General features: G+C 41.4%; 1 protein-coding gene across 8 annotated transcripts in view; it reads left to right on the forward strand.

The window, feature by feature from the left end:
• TAF4B (TATA-box binding protein associated factor 4b) overlaps nt 1–18,980 on the forward strand; it is a 71,359-nt gene that overhangs the window by 10,224 nt on the left and 42,155 nt on the right. For 2 of the 8 annotated variants that reach the window (XM_064435583.1, XM_064435594.1), the window contains exons 1-7: nt 704–733; nt 5,127–5,269; nt 6,017–6,124; nt 10,335–10,502; nt 10,607–10,729; nt 12,782–12,871; nt 15,945–16,523. In XM_064435583.1, coding sequence (XP_064291653.1) covers nt 718–733; nt 5,127–5,269; nt 6,017–6,124; nt 10,335–10,502; nt 10,607–10,729; nt 12,782–12,871; nt 15,945–16,523 — 1,227 coding nt within the window. In that variant the 5' untranslated portion in view covers nt 704–717. Of the gene's footprint in view, nt 1–703; nt 734–905; nt 1,220–4,539; nt 4,624–5,126; nt 5,270–6,016; nt 6,125–10,334; nt 10,503–10,606; nt 10,730–12,781; nt 12,872–15,944; nt 16,524–18,980 lie in introns of those variants that run through there. The other 6 variants (XM_064435576.1, XM_064435631.1, XM_064435624.1 and 3 more) reach the window with 5 other exon arrangements.

The raw sequence follows: 18,980 nt of genomic DNA on the forward strand, positions 1-18,980 counted from the left end.
TTGTAATCAAAGTGGTGGCTTAACGTGACAACTTCAGCTTCACCTGTAGTAGCAGCATAAGGTGGATCTCCACTGGAGCACAAATGCCAGCTGGTTCATCTCAGGAAATTCCTGAGGGAAGTTCCCCACCAGAAATGTCTCAGGCTTGTGGTGGAAGTTGCCCTTATGGTGGGATGCTTTTGCATCATAGGTGTTCAGTGCTGCTGGATGAAGCCCAGAGCTTCAGTTGGCTGCACAGGTTTGTGTTAACAACATTGTGGTTTCCTTAACACTATTCCCTGAAATACAGTGAAGCCCATGCAGGTGGCATAAACAGATCTCTGCCGTTATCCCACAGCTTGCTCATGTCTCCCGTGAGGTTTTGGTGCTTTCTAGTTAAAATGCAGAGGTATCCGGATGCTGCTAACCTGTGTTTCTTGGTTATTGGGCTGGGTGCTAAACCAAATTCAGAATAAGCTGGGTTTCCTTCACCAATGGTGTTGGGACAGTGAAAATTTGTGGCAGAGGGATCTCAAGTTTGCAAAATTAAATGAAATTAAATTCCATTAGAAGGCCTCTGATTTTTCCATTGCTCACAGTGCTGTCATGTCTAAGTAGAGGCTGATCTGGGTGGGGGCTGCCAGAGCTTTGCAGGGCTGTTGACAGGCACCCCTCCTCAAAACAGGGTACCTGCAGCCCTGGTTCCAGGAGAAGGCAGGGCGCTGGGTGTGGATCTCAATGAGACCTCTTCAAGGTAAGAAAGTGTGGTTAGATAGAAGGTATGAGAATAGAGACAAGTAGTGAAGGTAATCTGGCCCCTAAGGAGTTACAGCTGTGCTAATTATCAAGCATTAAGAACAAGCCTGCTCTTAATAGGCCACAGCTGGATCCAGTTAAGAGGGGTATTATAAAAGAGCAGGTTGGCTGGTCGAGAGGGGAGATGGAGTTTGTTGGCTGTGCTGGGAAGAAGGTGTCAGTGCTATGAGGAGCTGCCCCTGAGAAATCTCCAAGAAAGTATGAAACCTTTGCAGCAAGATAACAACAAGAAAGTATAGCATGGCTCCTTCTGTGTAGCTTTGGAGGAAACTGAGTTGGGTTTTGGTTGTCAGGTACTTCCCCTCCAGCTCCCTTCACAGGGTTACAGCTGAAGAAATGTGTGAAGAGAACAAATGGCTGAAACAGCTAATTGTGCTTTATCTGCCTTTTCAGCCAGTGTAGGAAAACCAAATAACTTTCCAAGGTATGTTTTTGGCAGGACAGGCAGAATATCTAAGGACAGAAGTCTCAATTTGTTGCAAAAAGGTTTTTTTTTTTTAATCTGCAGGAGACACGAGTCCTCCAGTGAAGCATGTAAGAAGTAATCCCTGATGGTAACTGGTCACTTTGGTTTGAAAATAGGAACAGCTTTGTAGCCCCAAAGGGATTGTGCCTTGCTCTTCCTATCAAAGTGTGTGAATAGTGAGGAAGACATTCCTGTTCTGTGAAACAACTCCAGTAAAACTGTCAATGTTCTTGGAAGTGCAGCCCAAAAGAGGGCAGCTCTAGTGTTATGAGGTTGCTTCATAACTCTTCATTTACTACCATTGATGCTGGTATTTTGCTCAGATTGCCAATACCTTTTCTGTGTTTATATGCAGCGCTGAGAGGTGTTAGATGAAACTTCATGCTTCAGCTGTTCAGAGGTCCTGTGTTGTTTCTTATTTTGTCTCTTCCCCCGTTTTCTTGTGGAGTTGCAGTGAGTGCAAGACATGATCTGTTTTCACATTTATTTTGTTAGTGTTTGCCTTCTAGTGAATGTGAAAACAGCTCTTGATAAGAAGTACTATCTTTCCCCCCTGCCAAGTGAAGAATGTGGATTCTTGCACTTACCTTCATTTCTGATAGTAGCGTCTTGGTAGCTGCACGAGTTTGTTTATGTGACCTTTCTGTTGAGAGCCTCAAGGTTACCATCACCTGCTGTTCCCTCATTTCACACTTGTGCAGCTGTATAAAGTGTATGAGACTTCAGGCATTGGTTTTGAGAGCCATGGAACCTCTTCTGGCATAAGAGACCTCCTGTGCCGCCTCTTGGAGTCTGCGCTATTGACTGTAGTAGAGGGTTATTGCTTTTGTTTCCAGGCAGAAGGGGAGTATCAAAGTTGTGAAAAACTATAATTAAATTGTAGCAAGGAGAGGTAAAAAAATAAGTGCTGTTCTCAACAGCTTTCAAAGTGTTCCAGGCAATTCATGTGTCAGTTTACTGTCCCTTTGTGACATTAGGTTGTAACTGCCCAGAGCTGTCTCTCATGCCACAAGATGTGGCTCTTCAGTGTGTGGAACTGTAGCTCTAACAGCTGTTTCAAATATGCCTTCAGCTTTATCTGTGCATCAGGCATCAATAGCATTAAGCCTGCAGAAGCAGTAATTAGTAGATTGCCATAATACTGGTTTGGAGTTATGATTTCGCCAGTGTCACAAAGAGCTGCTGCCATGAAAATGTTACCATGCTGTATTAAAAATTTTGCCAAGTGGAACAACGATAGGGAAATGATTGTTTGTTACTCTTAACTTATGTTCAAGTAACAGGCATTATCATAATTGAATGTTCCAGTCATGGCTGTGGCCACTGAATTGGCCTTAGGTAACTTCTTCTGTGGCTGCTCTCACCAAGTTATTTTAATTCAGTAAGGAGGTCCTTGTGTTGCCTAATCCTGTTGCTAGGGGTAAAGTTGCTTTATGTTTTGGGTTACATCCTTTTTGGGATCACTGCTGTCCTGCTCAAATGTAAAGGTGTTACTTGTTTACCTTTTCTTTTTGGAGATGTTAATGTTAATTTACATATGAACTGTATTGTATTTGCATAAACTTTCTAGCTCATTCGAGTAATTTCCTGTCAAGCAATTAGATTGTGCTGTCAACTCACCCCATTCAGGTGACTGGAGGATGGGATACTTTTCCAGCAGGGTCTCCATCTCTGTTGAATGCCAACTGAAAATGCAGAACAGTAATGCAAAACCAGTCCCAGCTCTGTAATCAAGTTGACTGACTGGTATCAATTTGGTTTCTCAAATGCAGAAGTAGAAAATACACTTCTGATAATTTGACTTAACAGACAAATGTAATGAGTAGTGACAACATATCCAAGTACATGAAAACTAACTCTTAATGAATTCCAAACCTCTGAAGGAGTGAAATTATAAGTTTATATTTGCCTGCTCAAAGTAGTAGAGCTGTCAGTGATATTTTAAACCAGGCTTATGAAAGAAAATATTAAAATCTCCAGGAGCAACACTTCTGCCATTCTGAATGTAGACTTAGAGCAGAGAGAAATGCTATTGCTAGCAAAACATGGTCAGCTTTCTCTCTTTCAGTGAAATCTGCATAAGCATGTGGTCTGAACAAGGGAAACAATGCCCTTTTCCTGGCTGATGATAAATTGTTTGCCATGAATCACTGTCTAAATGAGATGGCGTGAAAAGAAAATGAGAAATCTAATATGTTTTCTAGAATTCCGGTTATTCATTGATTAAATTAAATGATCCATCTGTACCTAAATATAATTATAGTCAAGTCATCAGTGGAGGAGGAGAAAGCTGAGTTGTCAGATGGAGTTAACAGTGTTTTTCTGAATGTGCAACTGCCTTGTGCATCTGCCCCATGTAGTAAAAGCTGCTTGAGAAAGGAAGGGATCATGTAGATGCTGCTCTTGCAGTTCTCAGCTTGTGTCTGCTATGTAAATGGCAATATGTTGATGTTACAGACTTTTATACCAGATTTTGTGTCGTCTTGCAATATCCTCTTATGCTTTTAGATGTGGAGGGTGAAAAGCTGTTTCTAAGCATGTGGTTATAGCTTGATTATTTAAAAAAACCCAAACCCAAAACATACTCAACAAAACCCAACTCATGGAGCTTGTGGCTTTTTCTGTTGTATGCATTTAAACTCAGACAGAAGCAGTGTTTTGGGTTGTATTGTGTGGTCATATTTTGTCAGCTTTCAGACTAACCAAGTAGTAAAAAGACTTTCATTACTGTCTTGTTTTACACTAGGAAAGATTGTAAGTGTGCATAGAATTCTGATCTGGTTTCAGATGTTGGATATCTTGTAAGAAAGTTTAATGCAGTCCTCCAGAAACATTGAGGTGTCTTATTTACATATCTGGATTCTCCTGTACCTCCTCCTTCCTTTTATTTGAAAGGTCGATGTTAAGTGGGGGTGTTTGAGGATGGTGCTTTCAGTGCGGGACTTTGCAGCCGCTGGTGCTGGAAGCAAAGGAGGTGAGGCACCACAAAGGTAGGGTCCTCTGTAGCTCCCTTGAAGGACCTGACATGATACAGACTAAGTATCCAGCTGGCATTTTGTATTTTTGATTGTTTTGAATCCTCTCAATTTTTCAGAGGTGAGCCCTTAGGGGAGGAGGGAGGAGGCTTTAGTAGCTGACTTTTTTTTTTCTGAGTTTAGTAGCTTTTTTTTTTTTCTCCCTTTCTTTTTTAATTTTTTCCCACTGGAATTTCCCTATTTGGCTTCAAACTGCTTCAATAAAACCCTGGGTATTAATGCTTTTGGACACACCCTTGACAGAGGGACGGCTTCAAATACCTCAGTGACCTTGATTTTCAGGGGAGACCACTGCCCTCTTGATTGGGGAGGATGGTCTTGATACAGGTAGGTGAGCTGATACTAAACAGTTCTCACTACAGTTTTCTCTAAGCTGTGTTATCACCTCTAAGTATGTGCCTAAGTGTTCAGAAACTGAACAGGCAACCAAGTGTGATAGTGGTGATGAATTTTGCAGTTGAAGAATTGCTTAAAATTAGTGCTAAAGTAATCCCAGAGTGTGTGTGTGTTTTGTGTGTCTGTCTTTTTAATGTTCAGAATATCTTTTTGACTCAAATGGTGAACTGCTTTGCAATTTGCATCTTGTATGGACACCGTGTTTCAGTGTGGCCAGTGGTTAAGTTTTTCTCTTGAATTTAGGAATTATTTTCTGTCATAAGACGCATAGTAAAGCTGATGTGCACTTTATTCTTATATTTCTTGGCAGCTGTTCCTTGGAGTAATAAAGTAAATATTACATTATCAGTGCAGTCTAGCTATTTCTTCCACAGAAATACAGGAAAGCCATAATATAACTTAATTTCACAGTCTGTCTGTGTTTTTTTCAACAGGAACTGTTCTTATCAGAAGTAGTAATGGCCACCTGATGCTGGTATCTCAACAGTCAATAGCACAGAACCAGATACAAAATAACACAAGTGTGAGACCATCTGTGCCAACCAGCACACCTGCAATCAGAATATGTGCTGTGCAGGTAACTTCTCTCATAACTTTAGTTTGGCATAGCTATATGCTATGTAGTTATAGCAGGGTTTGCAAATAAGTTGTGGAGGGTTAAATAAGCATTTTAACCCTTTCTGAGAGGGATGATGGTGTTTGGTTTTGCACCAATAAACATCACTATGTGTTTTGCTTTCTTGCTTGGGGAAAAACTTGTGAGCTGTTACATATGGTAAGGTAAAGGCCAAATTTGTCAACTCCTCTCTGATGGTAATGATGATGTAAACTATTTTAAGAAGAAAATGCCAGCCAAAATTGTCTCAGTGGTTACTGCAAGTATCTAAAACCTTGTGATCCTCTGTTGGGATATTTCTCCAAAGCTGAATAAAGCTGAGGACCTTTCCCATGTCCCTAGGGTGTTTCTCTTTCCCTGAACTCTGCTGGCTTTTTGCTTCCATCTCTTGTAGTGTGGTCAGCATGCAAGAGTGAGGAGCTGCATAAAAGTAACAATTTACCTAGTTCTTTAACAATTTTATTCTGATTATGCATTATCTCTAAATGTCTCTGCATCTGTTATTGAATATTAAAGTAGTAGACAAAGAGCTTTGTTGAGCAGTGTTTAAATTATATGGACTTTGTGAATGATGCCTGTATTGTTACTGTAAGAGGATGTGTCTCAGTTTGTATCTGACCCCAACTTCAATGTCTGTTTTGTCATTGACTTGTCCGACAACTGTTCTTTGCCCATGTGTAATTATTTTTTATTTTTATTTTTTCCAAGAATTCTGGCACACAGTTAGTAAAGAAAATAGCAGCTGCTCCTGTGAAAACGTTATCTCAAGCAACAAATGCTGTGGTTTCTACTGTTCAGACACCTGCTGTAATACAGGTACTTTGCAAGCTTTATAGTATGGTGGAATAAGTGACAGAAAGAACTAGAGAAAATATGGATGCATTCTTGTTATTTCTAACTGTAACCTGGTTTTCAGTAAGCTTAGTAACCTTTGTCCTCGTAACAAATTCTTTCCCAAATCTGTTTTTTTAAATGCATAATTTAATTAGGCTTCTGTCAGCATGTGTCAGATAATCTTAGCCCACTACAGTAGAAAGCACATGAACAATGAATAAAATAAATAGTTCAGAGAGCCATTTTCAGTGCTTTTGTACGCTGTGACAGAGCTCCTTCAGTCTCTTGCTAAATCTTCTCTGGGAGATGTGCTCCTGTTGGGGTCCCTGATTCCTTAGTGGGGAAAAAGGTATACCTGAGGAGATGTTGAGGAGAAAATGAGCTGTCTGCACCAATCAGGCTGTTTTTCATGTGTATGATGTTTTTCCCCCTCATTATAAACTGAAGGAAGGTCACAGCTAAGACCTGTTCTCTAATTGAGTGTGGCAGATGGGTTCCACAGGTACAACTGTAAATAGGCAGTGGTTGAAAATGCCTCATTATTTTCAAGTAGCATTTTTGTCTTATTTCCTAGGTCTTCCTTTGCTTTTTTTCTAGAGAAAAATGTTGTAGCTGTCTTCTGAAGAGGGTTTTTTACCACCTGCAGAGTATGAGGGTTTTCCTACATATGGTTCATCCTCTGTTCTTGGGGACCAGACTTCTGGATATGCATGTGGAATTAAAAGAAATCTACATTTTTCTGCAGATAGTATGTTCTGTTTGTAATCTAGAGGAGAAATCATGAAGAAGTCTGGCTTGTACTTGTATTTTGTGACAGGACTTCAAAGGAGACTGAACTGTATCAGTTGACAAAACACTCAGTAAATGAGCAAGATCAGTCATTCAAAAAAACATGCTGGATGTATGTTCTTGACCCTGAGGGTGTTTGCAGGGTTGGGGGATGTGTGTGCTGACAGTGGTAACAGTCTGACTAACAAGTTCATCCTGCTGCTGTTCTTCTGTATCAGCAGCTGAACACTACTCACACTCTGTGCTCTTTTTTTACTTCCCTCTCACTACAGATGGATAATGTTGGGGCTAAAGTGGAAAACCCAGAGGTCTCTCTTAATACATTTTCTGTTTTGCTCAGAATGGAAACAGTGTATGCTTTGTGTCTAAATACAGTAATGGATATTCCTCATTTTTGTTTTGGAATACTACCTTGCAAACCCTGTGTTTGTGATCTCTGCATAGAGGTCTTTAGGATATAAAAACAATAGTTATCTACTATACTGCCCTTGCACTGGGGAAAAGAGATGAAGGTCATCCATCATCTGATGGATGAAGTCGCATGCATCCTCACACTCTCATGTGGGTAGACACTGAGATTCATCATGCTATTAACTTCTGTTTTTAAAACTTTTATCTGCCTTTGGCTTGGTTTTTCTGTACTTTAATTCAGTTTTGATGTAGTCTATTGAACTTGTGCTCTTCTGAGATATATAAAGACATAGAATTGGAGTATTTTTTGTAAGCTGAGGGTTTTTTCCCCCCACTGTAGAAACTGGAACACTTGTAATGAGCTGTAGGGCTGGATTTAAACAGCAGGGATGATGACTCTAAGAAAACATAATAGAGCTGTTTTGTTTGGAGTGGCTTCCTTGAAGCCCCTCTGTTTTGCAGAAGATTTCAAAGCCCTCTCTACAAGCTCCTTGTACAATGAAGAGTAAACCGATGCAATATGGATACATCTTGCCATCATGTGGTCACGTTGCTCCTCACCCTGGGGTGGACAAGAGAAGAGTGCTGAAAAGGGAGTCATTGCAAAAAGTTGATGGAACCATCTGGAGAGAGGATGGCAGAGCCCTTGAGTCTGATTTCCTTGGCAGCAATTCATTCTACAGTCTTAAAATAACTTCCTGGTCTTAGTCTCAATAATTTTTGAGGTCACAGGAGAGGAGTGTGGTGTGGAAGTATGATGTCACCACAGAAAGTGGTGGAGAGTGGAGAAGAAATAATATTTGGCTTGGTTTTGCATCTCCAATCTTTTGTGAAATACAAGTTGGAACACTCTCTGCAAAACTCTGTAGGTACTGACTGCAGGATTTTTCTCCTCATCAACGAAAATATTTCCCTTTTCTAACATTCCTGAATGTTTAAGCTCTGAGGTTAGACAAAATTACCTGCACATTCTTATTTTTCACCTGTTTCCCAGATGGGGTAACAAAGCTGCAAAGTGTCTAATTAGCATCATGCTGGGGCACTTTCATTTAGATGCAGAGCACTTCTGTTGAAATGACTTCAAAATATGCAGGATTAATGCCATTTTTTTGTGGTGACCGTTTCTCTGTTGCTCAAAGTGAGAATGAGAATTGTCAGTAGCGAAAAAGGTTGATGGCACATGGCAGAAATTAATTCCCAGATATTCATTTTCCTGGGAAAAGGGTCCAGCAGACTTCCTGTTGTTTCCTCTCTCAGCTGATAAAATGCTGTTCTAGTTTTGATGTGTAAGCATGCTGGAATTTGCAAGAGATCAGCTCCTGTTTTCGACTTTTAAAAGCCCAGGGCATTGCAGCTTGGCAGATCTGCACTGTGTCCCCTTCCGTCTTCCTCCTGCCCATCTGTTTGTGGGATTCTTGTGCCCAGTTTGCCTCCCTGTGGTCTCAGAGCTGTTGAGCCTCATCCTTGGAAGAGGCAGCGGTGGTGGCAAAGATCCTGCAGAGAGCTATTAAAGTGTTACCGACAGTGGGAGCCCAAGCTAGAAAGCTTTCTGGTACCTGCCTGCTGCTTTCATGTCAAGCTGGCAGCAGCTTGGAGAGGGGAGGACACCCACCCAGAAAAGAAAAGTTGTAAATATATGACAAAAGCGTTATGGTTTTGCTTTAACTTTAAAAGTTTGTTCATTAATTTTCCCTATCCTGAAATACTATTTTACGTGATGTCTGTCCAAGTTTTTTTTTTAGTTTTTGTTTTATACATGGTAGGGTAATTAGACTCCTGTCTAATTCTCTTATGATTGATGCAATTAGCCAGTGTTAGTTGTGCCTCTTTCACTAAGCTGGGGTGCTTAAACGTGTTAAGAGTCAGTGAAAGCCATTATATTGTGCAGATCTGAACCTAAAATTTGGACTACAAAATCAGACTTTCCCTTCCTCTTCACAGGCTTGGAAGAAAGATGACACCCAACTTTAGGTTTCAGGTGTTAGCCTGGAACTCTACCTGTGGGTTCCCTCTGGCTTTTCAGTTTTTAATTTGAGGAATCAAAAGTAGTGGGGTTTTGCATGGGCAGATTCTTTTATTCATGTTGTATTCTGTTGTATCAAATGAACTGTGTTGGTGTTTTGGGTATGGTTTGTTTGTTTGTTCTCTTTAAAATCTGAAGTAGAAATACTTCAGTTTAGTGGGTTTTAGATTTAGCCTAGTTTGCAAAGAAGTGAGGTATTTTTTCCTAAACCTTAATTACTCTCCTGTTGCTGGAGCTTCTGAATCTGTTGGTAAATTATAATGAGCTTTTAAAAAGAGGTTTCAAAATAACTGGATTTTGTGAGAATTTCTGTCAGGGCAGAGGAGAAGGAGATCCAAATTGCTGCCCACGAGGAAAAAGCAGGAAGAACTTGTTAGATCCATTTGCTGAGCTGGCTGCTTCTGCTGGCACTTGCATCCTTCCAAAGTCGACATGATGTCTTTTGCCTACTCTGTGTGTGATAGGAAAAGCAAGGGGTGTTGCAATTGGGAGAGGAGCTTCAGGGCAAGACTGGAACATAAATAATGACTTAGGGTTCTGCTTGTCTTCAGAATGGTATCACCTGGCTTAGCATTGTCTCAAAATCCATTAGTCTTAGACTGTAGGAGCCTGGCAAAGTTAATATATTGGTTTCTTCAAGACAATTTTACCTTCCTCTCTTCCTTCAAAGTTGCAGGCAGTGCTTTGGTCTGGATATGCCTCTGTAATTTCTTCCCCCCACCCTTCATTTTTAAATAGAATTATGGCGTGGCTGTCACTTAGCATATTAATTAGAGCCTCCCAAAGCAAATTAATCTAAACTCTAAAAACAAGGAGACAAATTGTTTATGTTTCAGATGGCAGTGTGGAGGGAAGCTGCTACCTTATATGCTAGCAGAATCCAGGGAGGTTGCTGCCTTATATGCTAGCAGAATCGAGTATGTTTGTCACGTTGTTCCTTGGTTAAAAAGTGTTAATTTTTCTCTTCAGCCAGCAGCTGCAACAGCTAGTGTTACTACAGTTACTGCTGTAAAGCCTTTGAGTACTGGAACACCTGTAAAACTTCCAGTTACAGGACCACCTGCACAAGCTATCTCCCAAAAGGCAGTCTCTGTGAAAGCAGAGGGCACAACAGTAGCACAGACCAGCGCTTCTACAGTAAGGAAAAAAAGTTTTTAATTAAAAATTAACATTCTGTATGTTCATCAGAGGTTGAAGAGTCAGTGCAACATCTAACAGTCTTCTCTTTATTTCCACACTAGGAGATGCTAGAGAATGTGAAGAAATGCAAGAATTTTCTTGCTACGCTAGTGAAATTGGCGTCTAGCGGACCTCAAGCCCCTGAGATGGGGCAGAATGTGAAGAATCTGGTGCAAAACCTACTGGTGAGACTTCTTTTCCAAAACAAATTCTGCATCATTTGTGTATAGATTTTTGACATTTACTTTATCATTGTTTTGTTCCTGTTATTTTGTAGCTTTTTTTTTTAACAGCTCAAGAGTTGGATTTGTGGCTGGGTGCATCTGACCCTTGTTAAATCTTACATTATAAATCTTATTTTAACTGAATCCCATGCTGTGTTACTTCCCCCCCTCACATTTCTGTTTCACTTTATGCACACAGGTAACTGATAGCAGGAGGAGCTGGTAGTGTTAACACAGCTTCTGGGTCTTTTTTTTCATGTTAGTGTAGTTTTGAGTCCTCAGTAGCAAGAATCTGATGTGGAGGTCACAGTGCAGCACTAAGTCCATACTACTGCTTTACTCCAAGACAGAACTGAGCAGTGGAACAGGAATCACATTATCAATAGCTTAAAACAGTAGGATGGAGCAAACAATGTGGTGGCTGCCAAGCTCTCTCTCTTTGCAGGTGGCTTCCGTATGGTGCTTCGTGCTGTATCCCAGCACAGCTGGGTTTTCCTGGTAACGATTTCTCCTGCCACTTCTTGTCATGGCATTTGACCGCTGCTGCTGTGTTGTTGTTCCGCCGTAGCAGAAGGCTGTGTGCTGGTGGAGGGGGGTGGCTTTGCTGGTGGTACCAAAGGGCTTTTCAGTCTGGGAAGGTGTGATGTAGACAGGTGTAATTTCAGAGAGCAGATTGTTCGAAGAATGCAGCCTTGCAAAACTTTGATTCCTTAGCCTCTGTCCCTGCTGGACTATACGCCTTCCTTCTGTGGGAGAAATGGAGTTGTTCTTTCTTGTGCTTACAGTACGTGTTGTTTTTTGTTTTTCTTTCTTTTAAGAGCAGTTATTAAGAGATGTGAATACATTAACTGCACACGTGTTTGCTTTTTGTAGTAATTTAAAAATCTGCTACTCGGTATGTGTATGATTTAAATGCAAAATAAAGTGACTTTTTGTGTATGAGAGAAATGAGTAAATTGCAGCTGGGCAGCAAAATGATCCTTAAGGCAGTGTTTCATGAAGTGCATGTCAAGCACCCTGTATGCACTGAGCCTTAGTGTGCCAAACCACTTGCATCTGTATCAGTGAGACCTCAGTGACCCATGTCTGCATCTCAGTGAGGTCTAGCAGGCAGCAGATCGAGTGGCTGAATGGGAGAGCTGCTGGAAGCTCTGTTTGTCTGCAAAAACACCGTCTTTAAAATCCCTGTTCTGGTTATGTAGCAACTTGGAACAGTTTCTCCAGAGATTAACATGGGTGAGAGGAGTAATTTCTCAGCAGAAATGGAGATTGGTGCTGCTCTTTGTATGTCTCTACCTTCTTGGAGGAGGTAATGATGACTCTGGGAGGGTGAGGGGGCAGCAGAGTCTGGGGCTTAGCCCTGTGTACAGGTGAGGGGTCTCAGAAGTTTGCTTCAGCTTCCCAAGCCCTTGGGTCAGGTGTTTGTGTTGGGACAGGCTGGAAAGCATTAAGAAAGGAAACGGTACCCTGCAATTCAAAGGACTGTTACCATGGGGGTATGCAGAAATGTTTTGATTGCTTTTGAAAGACTGTGTTAAATGTTCTATTATGCTGTGTGTGCAGAATTGTCTTACAAAAACTGCTAAGTTGTCATTAGTCTTCAGTGCCTCTAAGTTTATTTTTATTCAGATAAACTATTGAAAGAAGTACTAGTAGTAGATTAAAATACATCTACATAACAATGAGATACTCAAAAGGATCTGTGTTGCTTAAACTTTTTTCTATCCCTTCACTTCAGTGACTGGGTGTGAACACCTATCCCTAAGTGTGTTAACTGCCTGTAGCTGAGGAAAGCGTAAACAACTGGACTAACATATGAACATTACAACATTATTCTATCCTAACTCCCCTTTTTTCTCTTTTTTAAATAAAGCAGGAAAAAAAACATTTGAGTACTGAAATGGAACAATGCCCTTATAATAAAAGTTGCCATGACCTTTTGATACATCTTGGGAGAAAAAAGTGGGTTGGATTCAGCTATAACTTACTATTGTAATTATATTTTCCTCTTAGGAAGCAAAAATTGAACCAGAAGAATTTACAAAAAAGTTGTACACAGAGCTCAAGTCATCTCCACAACCATACTTAGTTCCTTTTCTCAAGGTAAGTGTCTGATTATGGATTTGTAGTATTTAGAGAGGGAAGAGAAGAGGACCAGAAGAGAAAAGAGTTGGGGCGTTCAGATTTGTTCAGGTCAGTTGAAGAATGGTGCTTAGGATACCTCTGTGACTGCTGTTCTTGGAAAGGCATTTCTTAAGGGAAAGAGGAGTTTTTGAGGAGTAATTTATGCTGTGTTCCTAATATTGTAGAGTAATTGCCCCTTAGGTGTTAGTGGAGAATAGTGTGTTGGAAGCTGTGCATCTGATCTAGAGTAGAGCAGCTGTGTTAAGATGACCTCCTACTTTCTCATCAAAATTGTGGCAATTCTAACTCAGGGGCTGACAGCAGTGGTGATGCACAAGCTTATGCCATGTTAAAGATCAAAGAATCTGCATAAAGCTATTCATCTTCTGCTGGGTTATGTTTAGCTGGAGGCAGAAAAAATCTCTACCCCTGCTCCAGAAAAAGACTACTGTAGCTTAGGAAAAGAATCCCAGGGACTCTACTTCCATTCAAGCAAATAATCATATAAAGGAAAAAATGCTTCCTTGAGACTTTTAATCATATTATAGAATGATATTAACAAAATAAAAATTAATTATACAGCAAACATTAAATCTCAGTGAAAACATGGAAAACTATGTTAAATCTACTAAATTCCAATGTACACCATACTCTTAGGTTTGTTAGACCTTTGTGCTCATTATAGGCATGATGGTGAATAAAGAAAGAATAGTTAAGTAGTAAAGCTGGGACAGAGTTTATCTGGAATTTGCCCTTTTCCTTGATATTTGACAGGCCGTATAACAATGCATGTGATAATGTTGCTCTAGATGGCTGGTGTTAATCTGCTCAAATCTGGGATAACAGTTTTCCTTACAGTGACAACTTTTAAATGCCTTGCTAGCAAGTTTGGACCTTAAGCTGAGATGGGAGGTTCAGATTTGATATTAGAAAAAAAAAATTCACTGTTAAAATGGTCAGGCATTGGAATCAGTTGCCATGGGGGGTGGTGCAGTCAACATCCCTGGAGGTATTCAGTAGGATCTGGATCTGCTGCTGGGTGATGAGATTTAATGGTTTAGGGGATACAGTGGTAGTGCTGGACTGATGGTTGGACTTGATGATCTTAAGGGTATAAGGTTTCCTCCAACCTTGATGATTCTATGATACATAAAATTGTATGATTGGTCATTTATTGCCTGTTTAATTTCCTGGAGGCTTCTTAAATGCCCATGCAAAAGCCAGAAAAATAAACAGCTCTGAGAATGGGTTTTCTGCATCCAGTGTGGCTCTGGCTGCAGAAGGACCAGGCTGTGAGTACAGGGTCACTTCTGACTGGCACTCTCAGAAGTGCTCAGCTGTTACAAGAAGCCATCCAACGATGTGAAGAGCTGTACACTTTATGCAGAGAACTCAAGACAATTCTGCAGGGGTTAAGTTGGGTTCATCAGTGTGGGTCAGTCCCTTACCTGTCACAGCAGAGTCCTTGTGTGTTTCTTCTGCAGTGCACTGCCAGGTACTGGCATCATCTAGGTTTCTCTGGTTTGGGCATTGTCCATACCACCTAATCCTTGGCATGCTGATCTCTCCCTGTTGCATGCTACATTAACAAAGATATACTGTGACTTCAGAAGTGTTGTTCAGACACGGTCAGAGTTAGCTGACTTCGCAGTGTTGCCAGTCCTTTAAAACGTCTTGCACCCAGATTGCCTTTTCCTGAAACACTGTAAGGATGTGTGGCTGATACACACAATTAGGTTGGTCTGTAACTCTGAGCAGCTGTGACAGGACTGAGTGCCAAATGGAGAATGACGTCAGGAGCACTTCTTGAAGGTGCTAAGAGGATCAGTGCTGGCCTTGTTTGTGGGGGAAATGTTTCCAGCTTGAGTCTGGAAAGAAATGTGATACGGCTTTTTGCCAATCCACTTTTAGCTAGTGAAGTGGAATTTTAGGGAGGTCTCTCTGGAGTCAGCTCTTATCTTTGAGCTGCAGGTTTTGATGAAGTTGTCCATGTGTTTCGTTTTGTCTGTTCCAAGAGGTGGAAAAAGTACAGTGGCTTTGGCTGTGAAGCCTGCTTGATTTTCAAGTCTGCTGGATGCTTTTGGTACATAAATTGCATCAGGAGCTAAGCAGCTTTTTAAAAGAAAAAGAAGTGAATGTTAAAAAACAGATGGGCTGCAAAAGGTCCAGTTGTGGAAACAATATAGCATGTGAGAATGCACCTTTTGCATGAAGTCCAATGTGGCAGCCCTCTATTAGGAGCTCTTAGAAACTTTAGCAACTGTTCAGAGAGGAGGAAAAAAATACAAGGATTTTCAAGAATATACAGGTAGCTGCAGAACTGATTTCCCCTGGTTCAGAGCCATAGCAGATTATAAACAGTAAAGGAGAAAAATCTATAGAGAGTTTGAAGATTATTCTGTCCATTAACCTTCTCAAACACAGCTGTAGTGAAAATGAGATGTTGCCAGCTTCCTTTACTTTTGTTCTCCTGTTGCAGAGAAGTAGCTGGCTGAAGTTGTGTTGCTGCAGCTCTACAGACATTGTTAAAGTGGTATCCCCCCCTAGTGTAGATACAGCTGTATTGGTATAGAAGTGTTCTTGTCTTCAGAGCTTGTTCCTGACTTCATTGGATAATTCGTAGCTTCCTGTCAGGCTCCATGAAATAAACGCAGCTGTTCCAATATAGCAGGAGTTTTTGGCAAAACATAATTCTTTGAGGTAATAAAGCAGTTAAAATCATCTTACTCTGAAACATAAATTCCAAATTGAAAAATCTAAACAGAAGAACAAAGTTATGTGTGAGTTTCCCCATAGATGGGATTACTATGTGTAGCATAGCTGTGGTGATGGTTGACCTTTGCTCAGCTGGTGTTGGTGTTTCTTGTCATCTTCACTGAACAAGATTGTCATCAATTTAAGCATGCCTGAAATTTAGCAAAATTTGTTTGCCTTTTACTGCCTTATGAAAAATTCAATTGGAAAATGAGGAAGAGGATTCAATTACTAATGTATTATTATTGTGGAAAACTCTGCTGTTACTACATCCTGTGCTTTTTCATTTTTCTTTTAGAAAAGCATGCTTGCCTTACGGCAACTAATGCCTAATCCTCAGAGCTTTATCCAGCAGTGCATGGAGCAGCCAGCTCCAACCCAAGAAGAGGTTTCTGCTTGTCCCTCTGCAGTACCAGCTCCTTCGACAGGAGTGGCGACCTCGGCTGCAGCAACAACTGCTCCTCCAGCTCTAAAACCCGCGCCTGCCTCTGCAGCAGTCACAGCCCCCGTGGTTATCACACCAGTCCTTGCCAGCACTTCGGCAGCAGCTCCTCTGCAGGCTGTGAGGGCCATTCCTTCCTGTGCCACGGGGACGGCGGCGCTGGGGCCCGCAGCTTCTGTCCTTGCCACAGCCGTGGCGTCGTCCGGGCTGGCCGCTGTCCAAGCTGGCAAGCCAGTCTTCACCTCCGCGGTGCCCGCAGCCTCTCCACAGTCTGCCAAGCCAGTGCTGGTCTCTGCAGCGGCGTCTTCAGCAGCAACCCCTCTCCAGCCTCTGAAACCAGTCATTGGGACGCCAATTGGGATTAAAATCTCGCAGCCCAGCCCCATCGTGGCGCGGTCGGCGGGTGCTCAGCAGGTGGTTAAAGTGAAGCAGCTGGTGAGATGGATTCTCTGCCTCTCTGTAATAACCCTGCACCTTTGCTTTGATTCTTGCCGTTTAATAGAGGATACCAATTTGGACCTCTGGTGGTTCTTTTGTTTTTTGTTTTAATACATGAAGCTAGTCTGTCTTGAGTCCATCAGTTATGTTTGTGATAGTTTAGAAATGCTGAGCCCATGCCGGAAAGGTGAATCTAAAACCAAGCTGTCAGCTTGGTCTCTTGTAAGATGTGTTGACCATAATTTCAGCAGACTGAATATCAATCCATACCTGAGACACAGGGGGATATGAGGTCTAGCCCCCACTAGGCCCACAGCCAGGCTAGGCTGGCACCTGGAAGAAAGGCTAGGGAATGCAAGTGTCAGAAGCAGAAACTGCTGGTGGGATACTTACATTAATTGCTCTTGGATGCCCTGTTAGGGCTGTGCCTCAGCTAGCCACCAGGGATGCCAGTCTCTCTCCCCTGGTAGTTCCTGCCCTGGGTACTTGGCAGGCACAGGTGGCTTGATACTGTTCAGTGATATGTTATCTGAAATGCGTGAGCTACCTCTAGGAGCTTTTCTGAGCTGAGTTCTGACCTCCACATTTACTGAGACATGTTAATTATGAAGTCGTCCAAAAGTGAGTTTTTTCTATCAGGCCTCATTAGCTAACAAATTCCAGGAGGAATAACTGTCTTATTAACACAATACCCTCAAAAGCAATGTGTTAACGTTTTTTATTCTTGGCACAGGGTAACTTCTTGTTAATATTAATATTAAATACCAAGAAACTGTGCATCACAGGTATACCCGAAAGGGCAACTTCGTGAAATAAATTAGGTGTGGCTTATAGGTGTTTAAGATAGAAAGTAGCATGGGGTCCAGCTGGTGTACCTGTAAGTAATGCTTTCCAGTATTTTGAGAGAATTAGTCTCCCTTTGGCAGATAAAGAACTCAATTCTTGCAAAGGAATTCCTTGTAAAGATTATTTTTCTTTAAAAAGTGGAAAAACCATTAGACTTCCTGTGAAACTTGATTTACTTTTCATAGGTATGGTAGGACATCTGCTGTGTGAGTTTTCTTTTTAGCTTGGATGTTGTGTATACTTGATTCAACAGTGTTCAGACCCCTAAAATATTTTGCTTTTTTAGTTCCTTTCCTTTCAAAGGGCATAAGGTAGATGTAATACAAGAATCCTGCATTCTAAATAAAGAGTTCATGCTATGGTAGCATAAGCATGAGCTTTTCACTTTTCCAGATTTGGTTAAAACTGTATGGGGTGGATGGGGAGTCCTTTTTCTGAGTGGATTTGTTAAATTAAAAAAAATGAGGCAAAATACCTTCAACCCCAAAATTCCAAAGAGTTATTAAGCATATGCACTGACAATCTGACAATCTTGGCTAGTAGTAGCTGAAGTCAAATTGGAAAAGGAGTTGGTACTCATATTGTCTTCGAGGACTAAGTTTGAAATTCCAGCCAGAAGAAAAGGAGAATTTCTTGGTAGTACAAGGGCAGGAGAGCAGTTTGTTGGCTACACAGCAAGTCTTGTAATCCAGGGGAAAGGTTGACCATCTGTACAAACAGCCAAGGAAGCTTAGCTCCACACAGGGGAGTCAAAACACTTCTTGAATTTCATATTGGTGAACTCAAGAAGTGACTTCTACCTCTACACTGCTGCACTGTGGCGGTCTGCTGCAATTGCTTTTCTTTGCTGTGCCTTATATATTGAATGGCATAAAAATATCTTTTTATTTTCATTTGGGTAGGCACAGTGATTAAAATACTTGCTCTTCTCAGATACAGTTGAAGGACTGAGTTGACTGCTTCACAGCTTAGCCATATCAGGAGCTAACACCATATCAGGGTGTTTGTTCAGACAACTTACTAGCACAAAGGGCAAGTTAGTAGAAGTGGTTGTATCTCCTATGGCTACCGTGATGCCTTCTCTTGAAAGGGCAGAGAGTCTATCTTCTCCCATAAGAAAACAAATCTGGACCTGCCCTCCCTAAACAGAAGGGTCCTACTGCCAGCTGAAAAAGGAAACACACTGCCAGCTGTGCAAATCTGTCCATACAATGCTGCCAGCAATTTTTTCCCTTTTCAGCCCACAGGGATGTCCGATGCCATACACTCCCTCTGCATGCCCCTTCCTAATTTTGGCCTCTTGTTCTTGAGAGAATTTGAACTTTCACGTGCCAGCTCCGTTATAATGTTGCTGGTGCTCAAGAATGCAGCACTGCTGTATTTTAGTATCAAGTTTGTGACTGGAGTGATGCAACATGAAACTTTTAATTTCTGTAGCATTATTATCAAAACACTGTATGGACACTAAGGGGCCTGTTCTTCAGGAGTGCTGTTGGGATTGATTGCACTACTGTGCTGTGGCAGTTGCATATTTTCAAGGATTTTCTCCTGTGACTTTCTTAACACCACCTCATTTAAGGATGTTGGCTTACGAAGACATTCCATCTT

The sequence above is a fragment of the Passer domesticus genome, chromosome 1, assembly GCF_036417665.1.
Source record: "Passer domesticus isolate bPasDom1 chromosome 1, bPasDom1.hap1, whole genome shotgun sequence".
Taxonomy (NCBI): domain Eukaryota; kingdom Metazoa; phylum Chordata; class Aves; order Passeriformes; family Passeridae; genus Passer; species Passer domesticus.